The sequence below is a fragment of the Chiloscyllium plagiosum genome, unplaced genomic scaffold, assembly GCF_037043375.1.
Source record: "Chiloscyllium plagiosum isolate Xiang-an unplaced genomic scaffold, Cpla_swu_hap1 HiC_scaffold_3, whole genome shotgun sequence".
NCBI lineage: Eukaryota > Metazoa > Chordata > Chondrichthyes > Orectolobiformes > Hemiscylliidae > Chiloscyllium > Chiloscyllium plagiosum.
Window position 1 is genome coordinate 76,168,471 of NW_028270141.1, and position 16,349 is coordinate 76,184,819.

At 41.9% G+C, this 16,349-nt stretch overlaps 1 protein-coding gene across 50 annotated transcripts in view; it reads left to right on the top strand.

Moving 5' to 3' along the window:
* The window catches only part of trdn (triadin), a 462,709-nt gene that overhangs the window by 258,320 nt on the left and 188,040 nt on the right, over positions 1-16,349 (top strand). For 47 of the 50 annotated variants that reach the window (XM_087980725.1, XM_087980732.1, XM_087980853.1 and 44 more), the window contains 2 exons: positions 6,775-6,813; positions 16,264-16,293. In XM_087980725.1, the coding sequence (XP_087836851.1) occupies positions 6,775-6,813; positions 16,264-16,293 (69 nt within the window). The remainder of the gene's footprint in view (positions 1-6,774; positions 6,814-16,263; positions 16,294-16,349) is intronic. The other 3 variants (XM_087980724.1, XM_087980823.1, XM_087980864.1) reach the window with 1 other exon arrangement.

The window sequence follows — 16,349 nt, forward strand, 5'->3', positions numbered from 1 at the left end:
TGTGAGTCCATCAATATGAAAAGTGCATTTTTACAGGGTGAAAAATTTCAAAGAGAAATATTTTTAATGTGCTGAAAGAAGGAGACATTTATAAAGAAAGCGATAGAAATGAAACAAATGTGTATTTGGGTTGAATGATACAGCGAGAATATAGCATTCAGTTGAGTCCTTTTTGCTGAAGGTAGGTTGCATTTATCTTAAAGCAGATACGGTAATGTTCCACTAGCGTCATAAACTGGAAGGCATCTTTATAATTCACATCAATGATTTTCTGTGGGAATCAGAGGGAAAATCTAGTAAAACTGGTGAATGAGACCTGTTTTATATACTTGAAAATAAAGTTTCAGTGTTAGTGCATGTTCATTTCCAAGCATTACGTTTTGTTCTGGTTTGTTCATCTGAGAAATACCTACTGAATTTAAACAATGTGTAATAAATAAAATAAAAAAGGAAGTTAAGATTCGAAATCAGGCTTCAAGGGCCTTTTATGTTACATAGGCATAGACAGTAGTAGAATAAGTCAGGAGTGAGTGTTAATGACATCCCAAGGTCCTCACATCACTTGGCATTCAGGGAAGAAACAGAACAATTAAGTTTGATTGGACAGTTAAATTGATTGTGCACTTACCCTAGACCCAATGCTAGGTATAAGACCATACAAGCATAAGACATTGGAGCAGAACTAGGCCATTTGGCCCATTGAGTCAGCTTCATCATTCAATTATGGCTGATAAGTTTCTCAACCTCATTCTCCTGCCTTCTCCTTGTGACCTTTGAGCCCCTTAACAGTCAAGAATCTATCTATCTCTGTCTGAAATATACTGAATGACCTAGCCTCCATAGCCTTCTGTGGCAATGAATTCCAAAGATTCACCACTCTTTGGCTGAAGGACGTTTCTTCTCATCTCCATTCTGAAGGGTCTTCCCTTTACTCTAAGGCTGTGCCTTTGGGTCCTAGTCTCTTCTGCTAATGGAAACATCTTCCCAACATGCACACTGTCTGGGCCTTTCAGTATTCTGAATTATTGGAAGTGAATACTATGATAAAACATGCTACTATTGAAGGAGACTTGGGAATGAATAATTACCAAAGAAATTGCATTCAGAAAAATGTACCCTCACGTTTCCAGCCCAAGATTACCCAAAAAATATATAGTGTTTAACTGTGCTGCGTGTGCCAATATTCTGCACAGCTATTGGAGTGCATCAGTGTTTAACACACTGTTGATTAGATTAGATTACTTACAGTATGGAAACAGGCCCTTCGGCCCAACAAGTCCACACCAACCCACCGAAACGCAACCCATCCAGACCCATTCCCCTTCATTTACCCCTTCACCTAACACTATGGGCAATTTAGCATGGCCAATTCACCTAACCTGCACATTTTTGGACTGTGGGAGGAAACCGGAGCACCCGGAGGAAACCCACGCAGACACGGGAGAATGTGCAAGCTCCACACAGACAGTCGCCTGAGGCGGGAACTGAACCCAGGTCTCTGGTGCTGTGAGGCAGCAGTGCTAACCACTGTGCCACCGTGCCGCCCACAGAATGGTACAAATGGTACAGAATAAATGTTTTCCATTCATTTGGGAGTGGAGAGAATACATCTCAGCTGCTGAAACATTGGGAGATAGTGAGGACTGGAGATGCTGGAGATTCGGGTCGAGAGTGTGTTGCTGGATGAAGGGCTTATGCCCGAAGCATTGATTCTCCTGCTCCTCAGATGCTGCCTGACCTGCTGTGCTTTTCCAGCAACACACTCTTCTGAAACACTGGCACAAGTTAAAGCTATAGATACAAGCATGTTTGGATGCAGGTTTGCTCACTGACCTGGAAGGTTCATTTCCAGACGTTTTGTTACCCTATTTGGTAACATCTTCAGTGGGTCTAAGGTGAAGCAATGCTGAAAATTCCTGCTTTCTATTTATTTCTATTTCTAGTAAATAGAAAGAAAGAATTTTCAGCATTGCTTTCTCTTCTATTTCTAATAAATAGAAAGCAGAAAGTTTCAGAATTGCTTCGCCTGAGGCCCACTGAAGATATTACCTAGTAGGGTAACGAAACATCTGGAAATGAACTTTCCAGCTCAGTGAGCAAACCTACATCCAAAACACCAACCTGAGCTACAAATCTTCTCAAAACTCACTAATACAAGTATGTATTTCTTCAATATTCAAATGGAAATCCCATACAAGGGGTAATCTGAGAAAAGCTTGCCCACTAAACTTTGTGGATAACCATTCTGTTTAGGACAATGTACATTTGACCTAAGTTATCACTGTTGATTAGATTAGATTACTTACAGGGTGGAAACAGGCCCTTCGGCCCAACAAGTCCACACCAACCCACCGAAACGCAACCCACCCAGACCCATTCCCCTACATTTACCCCTTCACCTAACACTATGGGCAATTTAGCATGGCCAATTCACCTAACCTGCACATTTTTGGACTGTGGGAGGAAACCGGAGCACCCGGAGGAAACCCACGCAGACACAGGAGAATGTGTGTTCAAGGATCATATGTATGCTTTCACAAGTTCTATTAAAAGAGAAGTTGGGAATCTATTAACTTATTAAATAATTGTGATTGATCAATTAACTAATTGACTGCATAGTTTTTAATTCAATCATGGGCACTAATTAGAGAGTATTCCATCACACTCCTGACTTTTGCCTTGTAGATAGTGGACAGGCTTTGGGAAATCAGGAGGTGGAGTTACTCAATGCAAGATTCATAGCCTCTGACCAATTCTTGTTGTCACAATATTATATGACTAGACTTGCTCAGTTTCTGGTGAATAGTAGCCCACAGGATGTGGACAATAGCGGATTCTGTGATGGTGATGCTATTGAATGTCAAGGAGTGAAGGTTAGATTCTCTCTTCTTGGAGATGGTCATTGCCTGGTACTTGTACGGCATGCATGTTAATGAAGGAACAGGTGATACTGGTGCCTAGCAGCTGCTTTAAGGTTAGTTAATAAACTGTATCCACAAAGAAAGGTTGCTTTTTTTCTATCACATTGACTGGCTTCAATTGTAAGGAGAGACTTGAGACACGGGGACTGCATTGGAGTGAAGATGGCTAAGATAATATTTGTTTTAATTAGTGAAGTGGAAAGACAAATTTGTCTGTTTGGGAAATCATTAATAAGGAAGGTAGACTCTAAAACTGAGAGTAGGAATGAGGAGAGATATTGGGAGACATCTCTTTACACAATATATTTTTGTGTAGTGCATGAATATTTTGCCAAAAGCACTGGACAAATTTTCCAGAAAAAGAAGAATAATTATTTGACACACAAGATACAAGGCTACAGGAACTGAGTAGGCAGTGTGATTGATTTGGGTTGGGCTAATTAATAGTATGTGGAACGATGGGCTGAATAATCATCTGAGCTGTTACCATAATTTTTTTAATGGTATTGTACAATTAAACATTTTGACTGCTATTATGTTAGTATATATGGATATTATTGTTTTTCTAAATTACATATTCTAAACCTTTTTTGAGTGACAGTATGTACTGTAAAGTGAAATTGTAATTTCTGATAATGTATTTAACTACATCTTAAGGATAGTTTCTTCTAAATTTAACGACAAATCCAGAAACAGTATTTGACCTTACACACTAAATAGAAGAGTTGAAATTCTCTGGAGTGAGTAGTAACATAGCATCAATGTGACCCTGCATGTGTAATTCTAACATGGTGTGCAACAAGTTTAAAAAGTTCCCATGGGATCCTTTAACTCAAGTGATTATGTTATGTAGATGCTTCTACCTATAATGTGTGAACATCTAGGAACTTAGCAAAAGAAAATAAGTTCTGAAGTAAGACATTCAACTGAGTACATGCACTTGTAACACCATTCAACATTGCCATACCATTTCAAAGCCATACTCCTGCTCCCTTGTCATACCCCTTGACACCTTTTAGGTCCTTGAAATATATTTCTTTTTAATTGTATGATGACTCCTCCACAGACTTCTGTTTTTGTGAATTCCACAGGTTCACCACCCTTTGAGTGAGAAAATGTCTCCTAACCTAAGTGCATCCTGAGACCATCACCCCTTGTTGTTGAAATCCTGCATCCAGTCTGTACAATCTTGTCAGAGTTTAAAATGTGTCAGTACTCTACTGAATACAGACCCGTGAATCCAATCTGTCCTCTTATGACAAACCTATTATTACGTGAATCAGCCTGGTGACCGTACATCCCACTTCCTCGCTGGCAACTATGTCCTCCCTTAGATAAGGAGACCAAACTTTCACACAATAGTCCAGGTTTGGTCTCTCTGAGGCCATGTACAATGCTCGTAAGATCTCACTGTTCCTGTACTCTCATCCTCTTGCAATGAAGAACAATGTATGATTTGCTTTTCTAACTGCTGCTGCACCTGCATGTTTGCTATCAGTGACTGGTCAACAAGAACACCCAGATCCCTTTGTAAATCAACCTTTCCCAAACTATCACCATCTACTGGCAATTAAACCTTGTGTATTCCACTCTCCACTATTCAATCTGTGATACTGGGCCAGTGTTTCCTAATCAAAGCTGGAATCAAGAGTTGGCCCATTTTCCAATGTCATTGTCTCATTTCCAGCCTATTAGTTCCTTCCAAGAGTATTATCATTGGGTTGGTGAGGATGAACTGGAGAAGAGACACCTCGGGGTTTGGGTACATAGCTCTTTGAAATTTGCATCACAGAAAAACAAGATGGTTTAGAAGGTGTTCAACACACTTGCCTTCATTGCTCAGACCGTGGAGTATAAGAGTTGGGACATCATATTGACCTTGGTGGACCCACTGTGTACAGTTCTGGTTGCCCTGCTATACGGAATGCTATTATTAAATTGGACAGGGTCAGAAAAGGTTTACCAGAACATTACCAGGATTGGAGAATTTGAGTTATAAGTAAAAGCTATAACTCTTTTTACTGGAGTATAGGAGGTTGAGGGGTGACCTTATAGCAGTTTATAAAATCCTGAAAGGCATAGATAAGGTTAAGAGAAAGGTTTTTCCCTATGTGGGGGAGTTCAAAACTATGAGGCATATTTTAAGAGTGAGAGGAGAAAGATTTGAAAGGAACCTGAGAGGTAACTTTTTCACACAGAGGCTGGTTCATATAGTGGCACAAACCGCCAGAGGAAGTGGTAGGTGCAAGTACAGTTACAACATTTAAAAGACATTTAAGATAGGTAAACAAATAGGAAAGGTTTTCAGGGGCATAGGCCAAATGCAGGCAAGTGGGACTACTTTAGTTTGAGAAACTTGGTCGGCATGGATTAGTTGGAGCGAAGGGTCTGTTTCTGTGCTCTATGACTCTATGCTGACTCCAAAGCAAGCCCATATTGAAATTGAAGGTCAATGTCACGGCGGGCAATTTAAAATTCCCATTGCAATTCCCTGGGATATTAGCGTTAGTTGGTGGATAAACATAAAGGCCCTGAACAGCTACCCCTCTTCATTTCTTCAAAATCTAACCAGCCCTATCTCATGCTCATATCACCACATACCTCTTGCTGCTCCTACGTCTCCTTACACTCCATGAATCTCCCTACTTTCTCACATGCCTATGCACCATTTCACCTCACCGTCATACACCTCCATACTCTTATATCCTCCATTTTCATATTGACCCTTATTCTGTCTCCTATCTCTATATCTCTAACGCCTCACTACTCTGTACCCATTCTTCATCTATATAACTTCACCCCATTCCCCTAACTCTTGAAAGCCCTTCGCTCACTCATCTTTATGCCCTCATATCAGTCCTCACTACCCATTCATCTAATAGCCACAACTTTCAGTGAATTTATAAAATGATTTGGATTCTCATAAATTGATGTTGTGGTTATTTTTAATAGTTTACTACAGGAGTCTTGAGTTTATCAATTGTTTATTCAGGTGTACACAAGGAGAGTATATTCCAGGGAAGGTTAGAATAACTCTGACAGTTCCCCCTTTTGGACCTTAGTCTAGGTCCAAGCTAATTAATACAGTGTTTACACTCCTTTACACTCCTCCACCCTTCAATACTGATGAGGTATCCAGCTTAGTGTTGTAAACATGCTGCACCAGACCATCAGTACAAATCAGCTCTTTAATGTAGACCTCTGACCTAACACACTGTTGTCCAATGTCCAAATCCCAACTACGATTTTCTGTGTGGCCTCCTAATGTGATAAATCACACGTGTTAAATACAAAATTATTACAACTAGGCATGACCAGAATGAGGGAGATGATTCAGATTCATGGGCATATATGCATATTTGCTTCCCAATTCCACACATTCTCAGACATGATGGTACATTCTATATAACCTGTGTGGTTAGATAGGACTCTAGCCTGTTTCTGAAGTCTATAAAATGTTTGATACACTCTGTGTTCATCTTAGATTAGTGTGAGGTATTTGGACAATTGTGGGGTAACATGGAGGAACCGATTGAGTCAGGGTGCCTTTTATGCTTTCCACAGCTTGAGCATTAACTGTTCTTTATGTATTTCAATCTCTCCCCATCTTTCTGGCATTTGTGGGTGTAAGTACACTGATTGTAGGTGAGGCATGATGTTCCCCTATGATGCCCAATGGTGCAGTTCAATGTATCATCTGTTTTAATATTGCATGCCTGTAGGCCACACAGAATAGTTACTGAACATAAGTTTGTTTTTGCTGTTTTTATAAAGGTTATATTTTATGCCAATTGTAATGATGCTCATGAAGATTGTTTCAAAATAAAGCTAAGCTGCTATTCTCATTTTATAGAGAAAGAGAAGAAAAAGAAACCTGGTGTTGCTGAAAAAGGTAAAGCATCTACAGGTTTGATCTGATGCTTTTTGTTTTAAAGATGGAATGTGAGATGGAAGGGAAACACTTATTGCCCAATACAATTGCCCTGAAGAAGATCGTGGGTCAGACTGAACCATAGCAATCTGTGTGGAATCAGGGATTTTGACATAATGAGGATAAAGATGCAATAATACACTTCAAAGTAGGCACACTCCCACATCTAAAAAAGGACATGTCTGTTCTAAAAAAACAAAAAGGAGAAAACAATGTCTGAGAGCCAAAACTCTAGGAAAAAGAATAGTAGCTGATGACTTCTCACATCCATCATGTTTCCTGTCGATAAAGTTGGATTGCAGACACCATAGACTGAAGATGGAATTTCCATTTAGATTACAATCAACCTGGATTTGAGTCTTTAGAATGAGATCAGCATCCATTTTTCAGTTTTCATAAACTAGTTTTCAGCGGTACTTGTATTTGGAAACTGTCAGGCTCCCAAGAATTTCTACTGAGAAGAGAATTTCCATGACAGTATCTTGCAGCTTCCTCTGTGTTTTCTTTACCAACTCCTTAAATCTGTGAAACAGAATTCCAAGTTGCTATAGAACTAAGATCATAGTGACCTCCCTGCCGCCATCCCCCAAGGTTTTGAAAAGCCAAGTTTTCCAAAAATTTAAACAATAAACCACATCTCTTGTCACATTGAAATCTTAGCTTGACTTTTTTTTTGCCAAAGTTACTTGAGTTTTCTGTGAAAAACAGGTGGCATTGGTACTCTGCACATGTTGACACATCATGTTTAACCCAGAAAATGATTAAGCCATTCCATATCTTTCAAATTTTCCACATAGCCCTTAAATATTAACCTGTATTCCCAAAGTACCTTCATCCCTGGGGAATGAAGTATTATTTCTCATTGTGACACATTATGATGTAGATGTGAAAATATACTGATGAAAGCTCAAAACGTTAGACTTACGTTCATCTATCTTCATTCACACATTACCTACCACATCTATGTAACTTGTCACCTTAATATTCACTCTATTCCCACAATCATTACATTTTGATATTGTATGAACAATGATATTATTCTCTTCAGCAAGATGAACAATTTTTTGGCTTCTAATTGTGTTACATTTTCTTTTGAGGTGTTGCTATGTATTGAATGTCATCTGTGTAAATCACACAATTAAAAACACTAGCTATCATTTGTTTTGTAAATCTTCAGGAAGTGGCTGGAGTGTTTTAAAATATCATTAAGACTTGAAATCGATAAAAACTTATCTGGTATAACAATAACTGATATTTCCTTAGCTGTTGATGTCAAAATTATTTGCCAATATTCTTTCAATAAATCAATCTTTGTAAAGAATGTGGGACTGCCAACACAATCAAAACAATCTTCTAACTGAGGAATTGGGTGCAAGTCTGTTTTTATTACTGCATTTATTTTCCTGTAATTTGTGTATTATCGAGTTGACCCATCAGGTTTAGGAACTGATACGACTGGAGAACTCCAACTACTTTGATAAGAGATAGGAACACATATTTGTAGATGCTGAAAAACTGGAATGACAGACCTTGATGGCCCAGATTTGCCAAGTATTGTCATAACAAGAAAGATTTTATTAAAGTGCACAAATATTCCCAATTTAGCTGTCTGTTAAGACCTGAGCAAATGGCGCATACCAGATTTCTGTACTTAATATGAATTGTTCCTTATTGCAAATTAATAGACCCTGACTACAGGTCAGCAATTATAAAGAGTTAATAAAAAAAAATGGATTTTGGAGATCTGCAACAAAGCCAGAAATTGCTGGAGAAACTCAGCAGATCGGGCAGCATGTGTGGGGAGAAAGCAAAGTTAGTATTTTGAGTCCGCTGACTCTTCTTCAGGACTCAAGCTGTGCTATCCCATGTAGCAACTGTCCCTGTCCTTCCAGTTAGTTGTGGTCATGGATTAGGAAGTTAGTATCTAAGGACCCTTAGTGAATTTCTTCAGTGAATATTGCAGATGGTGTACACTGTCGCTACTGAGCACTGGTGGTAGATGGAATGAATTTTTGTGGATTTGGTGCAAATCAAGTGGGTTGCTTGTCCTGATTATCCAGGATGGTGTCAAGCTTCTTGAATGTCATTGGACTACACTCATTCAGACAAGTGAGGAGAAGAATCATTGAATCCCAACAGTGTGGAAACAGGCCATTTGGCCCATCGAGTTTCCACTGACTGTCTGAAGAGCATCTCACCCAGACTCACCCCCCCACTTATCGCTGTAACTCTGCATTCCCCATAGCTAATCTACCTAGCCTGCACATCCCTGGACACTGTGGACATTTTAACATGGCTAATCCAACTAAACTGTGCATCTTTGGACTCTGAAATACTCCCTCATATTCCTGACTTGTGCCCTGTAAATGGTTTTGGGAATCAGCAGATGGGTTATTTGCTGCAGTATTCCTAACCTCTGACCTGCTCTTGTAGTCACTGTGTTTATGTGCTGGATCCAGTTGTGTTTCTGGTCAATGGTAACCCCAGAATGTTGGCACTGGGGAAATTCAGTGATGGTGATACAATTGAATTGTAAGGGGTGATGGCTAGATTTTCTGTTGTTGGAGATGCTCATTGTCTGCCATTTATGTGGTACAAATGTCATTTGTCACTTGCGAGTCTAAACCTGGATATTGTCCAGGTCTTATTTTATTTGACTGTGGACTGCTTTATTATTTGAGGTACTGAACATTCTATAATCATCGGCTCACATCCCCACTTATGACAGCAGATGCAAGGAAGGTCAATGATGGAGCAAATAAAAATGGTTAGGCCTAGGAGACTATCCTGAGGAACTCTCACAGAGATATCCTGGAGCTGAGATGACTGATCTCCAACAACCACAACAATCTTGTTTGTGTTGTTTAAGACTCAAAACAATGGAGGCTTTTCCATATAATTCCCACTGGCTCCAGTTTTGCAAGGTTCTGCTGGAGTGCTACGGGTTTCATGCAAGCCAGTGTTCTTTTCTGACTCGATCTCTGTATGCAAAGAAATGGAATGTTTCCGTATGTATGGCATGACCAATTGTACATATCATCAAAATATTTTATGAATAAAGTATATTTTTGAAATTAAAAACAGTGTTCTTTTCTGACCACTGCCTCCTGCTGGCCGACTGTCACCTACAGGACGAGCAGCGGGCTGGTAAGGGAACATGGAAGCTGAACACCAAACTGGTGACCCTGGAAACATTGAGGAGCTCAAGAGGAATTACACAGGTTGGAGAACCATGAAGCGCCTGTTTGAGTCTCCAGTGGACTGGTGGGAAACAGTAAAAGGGAACATCAAGAGGTTCTTCATCCTCAAAGGTGTTCAGAAGACGAGAGAGAGGCGGTGAAAACTGTCCCAACTCCAGGAAAGTACCTGCTCCTGCTGCAGACGATGGGGGTGGATGTCACAGAGGACCTCAAGGAGGTGAAGGGCCAGCAATCCTCGCTCTTTGCCTCTGAGGCCTCCAAGATAATCTTCCGGTCCAGGATCCGCTCGGTGGAGCAGTACGAGACGTGCTCACGTTTCTTCTTCCAGAAGGTGCACAAAGGGAGCTCCATGCTCAGCAGCCTGAAGGAAGAAGATGGCTCGGTAACGTCATCTCAGGCTGACGTCATGAGGATCAGTAAATCCTTCTATGCCAGTCTGTATGACTCGAAGCCGACCGACAGCGCGGCCTCCCAGTCGTTCCTGTCCTCTATCACGGAGGTCCTAGACGACGGAACACGAGAGAGGCTGGACCAGCCGCTATCTCTGGACGAGCTGATCAAGGCCCTCAAGCCCTTCGTAAAGAATAAAACTCCTGGAAGGGACGGCTTACCGGTCAAACTCTATTCTGCTCTGTGGGACTTGATTGGCCAGGACCTGCTGGAGGAGTATGTCAGTATGCATTATGGCAGGTAACATGAGTGAATCCATGAGGAAAGGCAACATCACCCTCATCTACAAGCGGAAGGGGGGAGAAGGAGGAAATCAGAAATTGGAGACCGATCTCACTATTAAATGCGGATTACAAAATCTTGGCAAAGGTCATTGCCAATCGGGTCAGGTCTGATCTGGGATCGGTGATTCACCCTGACCAAACCTGTGCTGTGCCGGGCAGGAAGATCGCTGAGAGTCTCGCACTCCTCAGGGATACGATTTCCTACGTGCAGGACAGGCAGCTGGACCCCTGCGTCATCAGCCTGGACCAGGAGAAAGCCTTTGACAGGATATCACACAGGTATATGAAAGATGTTCTCTCCAAAATGGGCTTTGGGGAGGGAATCTGCAATTAGATCAGACTGCTCTACACCAACCTTGTCAGTGCAGTCTCAATCAATGGGTGGGAATCAGATAGCTTCCCAGTCAGATCTGAAGTCAGGCAGGGCTGCCCTCTCTCTCCTGCCTTGTTTGTGTGCAGCATTGTGCCATTTACCTAGTCCATCAGGAAGGATGCAAGCCTGAGAGGGGTGACTATTCCTGGCAGCGGGGGCCTGCAAGTTAAGGCCTCCTTGTACATGGATGATGTCACCGTTTTCTGCTCGGATCCGCTGTCCGTGCGCAGACTCATGTGCATATGTGACCGGTTCGAACGGGCTTCGGGGGCCAAGGTAAATCAAGGCAAGAGCGAGGCCATGCTCTTCGGGAACTGGGCCGACCAATCCTCCATCCCCTTCACCGTCAGGACTGACCACCTGAAGGTGCTGGGTATTTGGTTCGGAGGAGCTGGAACGTGTACCAAGTCTTGGGGGAGTGTATCAAGCAAGTGAGGCAGAAACTGGGTAGATGGAAGCTACAGTCGCTCTCCATCATGGGTAAAAACCTGGTCATCAGGTGTGAGGCACTCAGTGTTGTTATATGTGGCACAGGTCTGGCCTATTCCCAGAACCTGTGCCATCGCAGTCACCCGGGCCATCTTCCATTTTGTATGGAGGTCAAAGATGGTCAGGCTGCGAAGGGACTCGATGTACAAAGCTCTGGGCAATGGGGGAAAAAACACACCAAATGTCACCCTCACCTTGATGGCCACCTTTGTGTGTGGCTGCATCAAGCTGTGCGTGGATCCCCAGTACGCAAACACCAAGTGTCACTACGTACTGAGGTTCTACCTGTCCCTGGTGTTGCGAAGGATGGGCCTGGCCTCGCTGCCACGGAACGCGTATCATCAGTCCTTCATGAAGAAATTTATGAAGAAAAACACCTTTGACCACAAGTCCATCAGGAAGTGGTCAGCACGTAGTGTCCTTGAGACCCTTTAGGAAAGAAGAGGGCAGATCCTGTCGAGCGGTTCCCTGGGCAGACTGTCAAAGCCATTTGGCAGAATGACTCATTGCCAGAACTTTGCAACAAGCACCAAGACTTGGCTTGGCTGGTGGTGAGAAGGGCTCTGCCTGTGAGATCCTTTATGCACGCCCGCACTCTCAGCCGCACCGCACGCTGCCCACGAAGTGGCTGCAGAGGGGACGAGACTGTCACTCACCTCCTTCTGGAATGTGCCTACGCAGAAGAGGTTCTGGAGAGGAATGCAGTGGTGTTTGTCGAGGTTTGTCCCGAGCAGCGCCATGAGGCGGGACTCCGTGCTGTACGGCCTGTTCCCCGGGACGCACACCGAGACGAACATCAACTGTGCCTGGAGGATCATCAACTCGGTGAAAGATGCTCTTTGGTCTGTCCGAAACCTGTTGATTTTCCAGCTGAAAGAGCTGACCCCGACTGAGTGTTGCAGACTGGCACATTCCAAGGTCCAGGACTACGTGTTGAGGGATGCGCTGAAGCTTGGGGCAGCTGCTGCCAAGGCACGGTGGGGAAAGACCACCATGTAACGTCTGCCTGCCAAAGAACTTGGGGCCCACGCAGTAAGTGCGCTCCGCTAACAGCTCAGCTAAATATATGGATAGTAAACTTACAGACCTGTATATACGAATGATTACTCTATCTCTGTATGCAAAGAAATGGAATGTTTACATATGTATGGCATGACCAATTGTACATATCATCAAAATATTTTATGAATAAAGTATATTTTTGAAATAAAAAAAAAGACCGAGCAGGTCATTGATAAGGAAAGTGCTGCTAGATAACCGTGTTGGTGACATCTTCCATTATGTTTTTGCTTCCATTCGGGGTCACCGGCTTAGTCAGTTCTTACTGCCAATCCCTAATTGCCCAGAGGCCTGTTCAGAGTCAACCACATTGCCGTGGATCTAGGGCCATATGTAGGACAGATTGAGTAAGTATGGCAGATTGCCATAGGGCAGGTGTAGAAGGGAATTTCTCAGATTGGAAATGAGTTGAAATTGGATCTGAGTTGGGACCCTTGTATAGTGAAAATAGTGAATTGTGAGGATGATGCTACGTGATAATAGAGGGGCATTGACAAATTTGCCAAATGGGCAGACACGTGACAGATGAATTTGAATGCAGAGAAATGTGAGGTAATGCATTTTGTTAGAAGAGACATGCAGAGACAATACAGGCTCAATGACACAACCTTCAGGGCAGCACGGGGGCTCAGTGGTTAGCACTGCAGCCTCACAGTGCTAGGGAACCAGATTCAATTCCAGCCTCGGGCAACTGTCTGTGTGGGGTTTGCACATTCTCCCTGTGTCTGCGTGGGTTTCCTCTAGGTGCTCTGGTTTCCTCCCACAATCTAAAGATGTGCAGATCAGGTGGATTGGCCATGCTAAATTCCCCACAGTGTTCGGTGCATTAGAGAGAAATGGGTTGCTCTTTGAAGGGTTGGTGTGGACTTGTTGGGCCGAAGGGCCTGTTTCCACACTGTAGAGAAGCTAATCTAGAGGGGCTTTGGTTTGCATCCATGATTTTCTGAAGATGACTTATAGGCTCCTTACATTTATAAATAGGGGCATAGAGAACCCAAGCAAGGAATAAATGCTACACCTATACAAATCATCAGTCAGAACACATTTGATGTAATGTGTTCAGTCCTGGGCACCTTATTTAAGCAAGGATGTTAAAGTCTTGGGGATAGTGCAAAGGAGATTTACTAGAATGATACCATGAATGAGGGATTTTAGATACAAGGAAAATTAGAGAATTTGAGTTCATTCTCCTAGGAGCAGAGAAGATTAAGAGGTGAAACCAAAAATTGAAGTAGCTGCATTTGCTGAAAATCAGAAATAAAAACAAATAATTGGAAAAACTCCACAGGTGTGGCAGCATCTGTGTAGAAATATCTGAGTTCATGTTTTGGGTCCAGTGACCCTTCTTCAGAACTGAGATTAAGAGGTGACTTTGTTGAGATGTTCAATATTATAATCAATTTTGAGAGAGTTAAGATGGAAATTCTGATTCCACTAATTAATCTGTCAGTAACTAGCAGTCACAGTTTCAAGATTATCAGCGAGAGCTATAAGTGAGATGAAGATAAACTTCTTTACTCAGAGAGTTGTTAGGATTAGGAATGTGCTGCCTGGGAAAGTGGTGGAAGCGGATTCCATAGGAGGTTTCAAAAGACATTTGGAAATATATTTGAGAATGATGAATTCAGAGGGCTATGGAATTAGGACTGGAGAATGAGACTACCTGGGTAGCTCTTTAAGGGGCTGGATACACACAATGGATCGAATGTAAAATTCTATGATTCAAATGCAACCTTATTGTCAAAGGTGGTCACTCTCAACTCCCTTCTGATGTTCAGCGCTTCTGTCCATGTTGAATTAAAGTTGTAGTCATGCCAGGATCTGAGTGGCCTTGGTGGAACACAAACATACCAGGTTATTGATATGCAAGTGCTGCATGATAGCAGTGTTGAAAACCCCTTTCACCACTTTACTGACAAACAGCAGACTAAAGGGGCAGTAATTGGTTGGGTTGGATTTGTCCTACTTCATGTGTACAGGATATAGCTTGACAAGCTTTCGCTTTGTCAGGTAGATTCTGTTGTTGTAACTGTACTGGAACAGCTTGGCTAGCAACATAGTAAGGTTCTGGAGCACAAATCTTCAACTGTTTCTTGATATCATGTGGAGTGAATTGAATTAGATAAAAACCGACATCTGTGATGCTAGGGATTTCTGGAGGAGGTTGAGGTGGATTATCGGTACTTCCTGCTGAAGATTGTTGCCTCTTCTTCAGCCATATCTTTGACACTATTATGCTAGGATCCCCATTCTAATGAGGATATTTCTGGAACTTTCTCTTCCAATGAGCTGCTCAATTGTCCTGCACTGTTCATGACTGGTTGGAAAAGGGCTGCAGAGCTTGGATTTGATCTGTTAGATGTACAATTGCCTAATTCTGTATGTCACCGGCTGCTTAACGCTGTTTGTCATGAAAGTGATCCTGTGCTGTAACTTCACCAGGTCAACATCTCATTTTTTTTCTGCTGCTCCTGGCATGTGAAGTTACTTCAGAGTAAATGGTGAGCTGAAGTTGCCAAGTATCCATTCTGATCTGTTGAGATTTTTGTTTATCTTGTTTGGCGTATTTGGTAAGATAGGAATATGAATGTTACTGAGGTGAGTTGTACCCTGAACAAGGTGTTCAACAAGTGATAATCATTGCCTTCATTGCCAACTTGCTGCTGCCAAATATGAACCACACCACACCACTTGTCAAGAGATAGAAGGTGGAGGCTGCTCCCAAAGTTCTCCAGATATCTCATTTGATTCTGCACAAATATCAACATAGTCATGTTGCTCAGAACCCTCTAAGATTTTGCCCAGTGTTTTCTATTTTTCCTGACACAGAGACTGCTCCACATCTCTTTCTTTGCTCTTGTTTTTTGGACTTCTTATTCCTCATCTGTGTATACCTATTGATCTCACATTTGGGAACTAATAAATTCACTCTTTTGTTAATTTAATAAAGCCTGGTTAAACTGGTTCCTTTTGAAAGGTAAGTTCATTTGTTTTGGGAGCAAGACAAGAAAAAACATTTTTTAATATAACCTCGTTGCAAACCAACCAGGGGAAACATGGATGAATAAAGCAAGGGATCCAGTTCATCCCGCCTCACCTGGGACTTTAACAATTTCAGTTGCCCTGTCTAGAATTGTGACAAATTGGAGAAACTGCTTTTTTTGTGAACAGGTTGTAACAATACGATTGATTGCATTTTGTTCAGCATCATGTGAAGACCCTTCAGAAACTGAAAAAGCCTTTATCCATATATAACATGCCTTGGACATCATTCAGGCATAGTTGGGATATTATATTACACAAGTGTTATACAATGACTACCTCCAGTGAGACACAAGCCTCTGATTCAAAAGATTGCATCACTGATAGTGGTAAAGTTAAGCCAGACATGTATCCTGACATAGCTGTGGTTGTATTCATGACATATACATATTGGCCAACATTACAAAACCATACTGATTCACAATTATTCTGTATTTTATAGACACTTTATGAAGTATTCTTCCATTATACCCTGGAAAGTTCACTGTTTAAATTAAACTTATTTTTCTTACAGAGAAAGAAAAGCTGGCTGCAGCTGGAAAAGGTAGTGAGATTGTCGTTTGTCTTGCCTTAGTGCTACTGCATTATTCAGAGATAGAT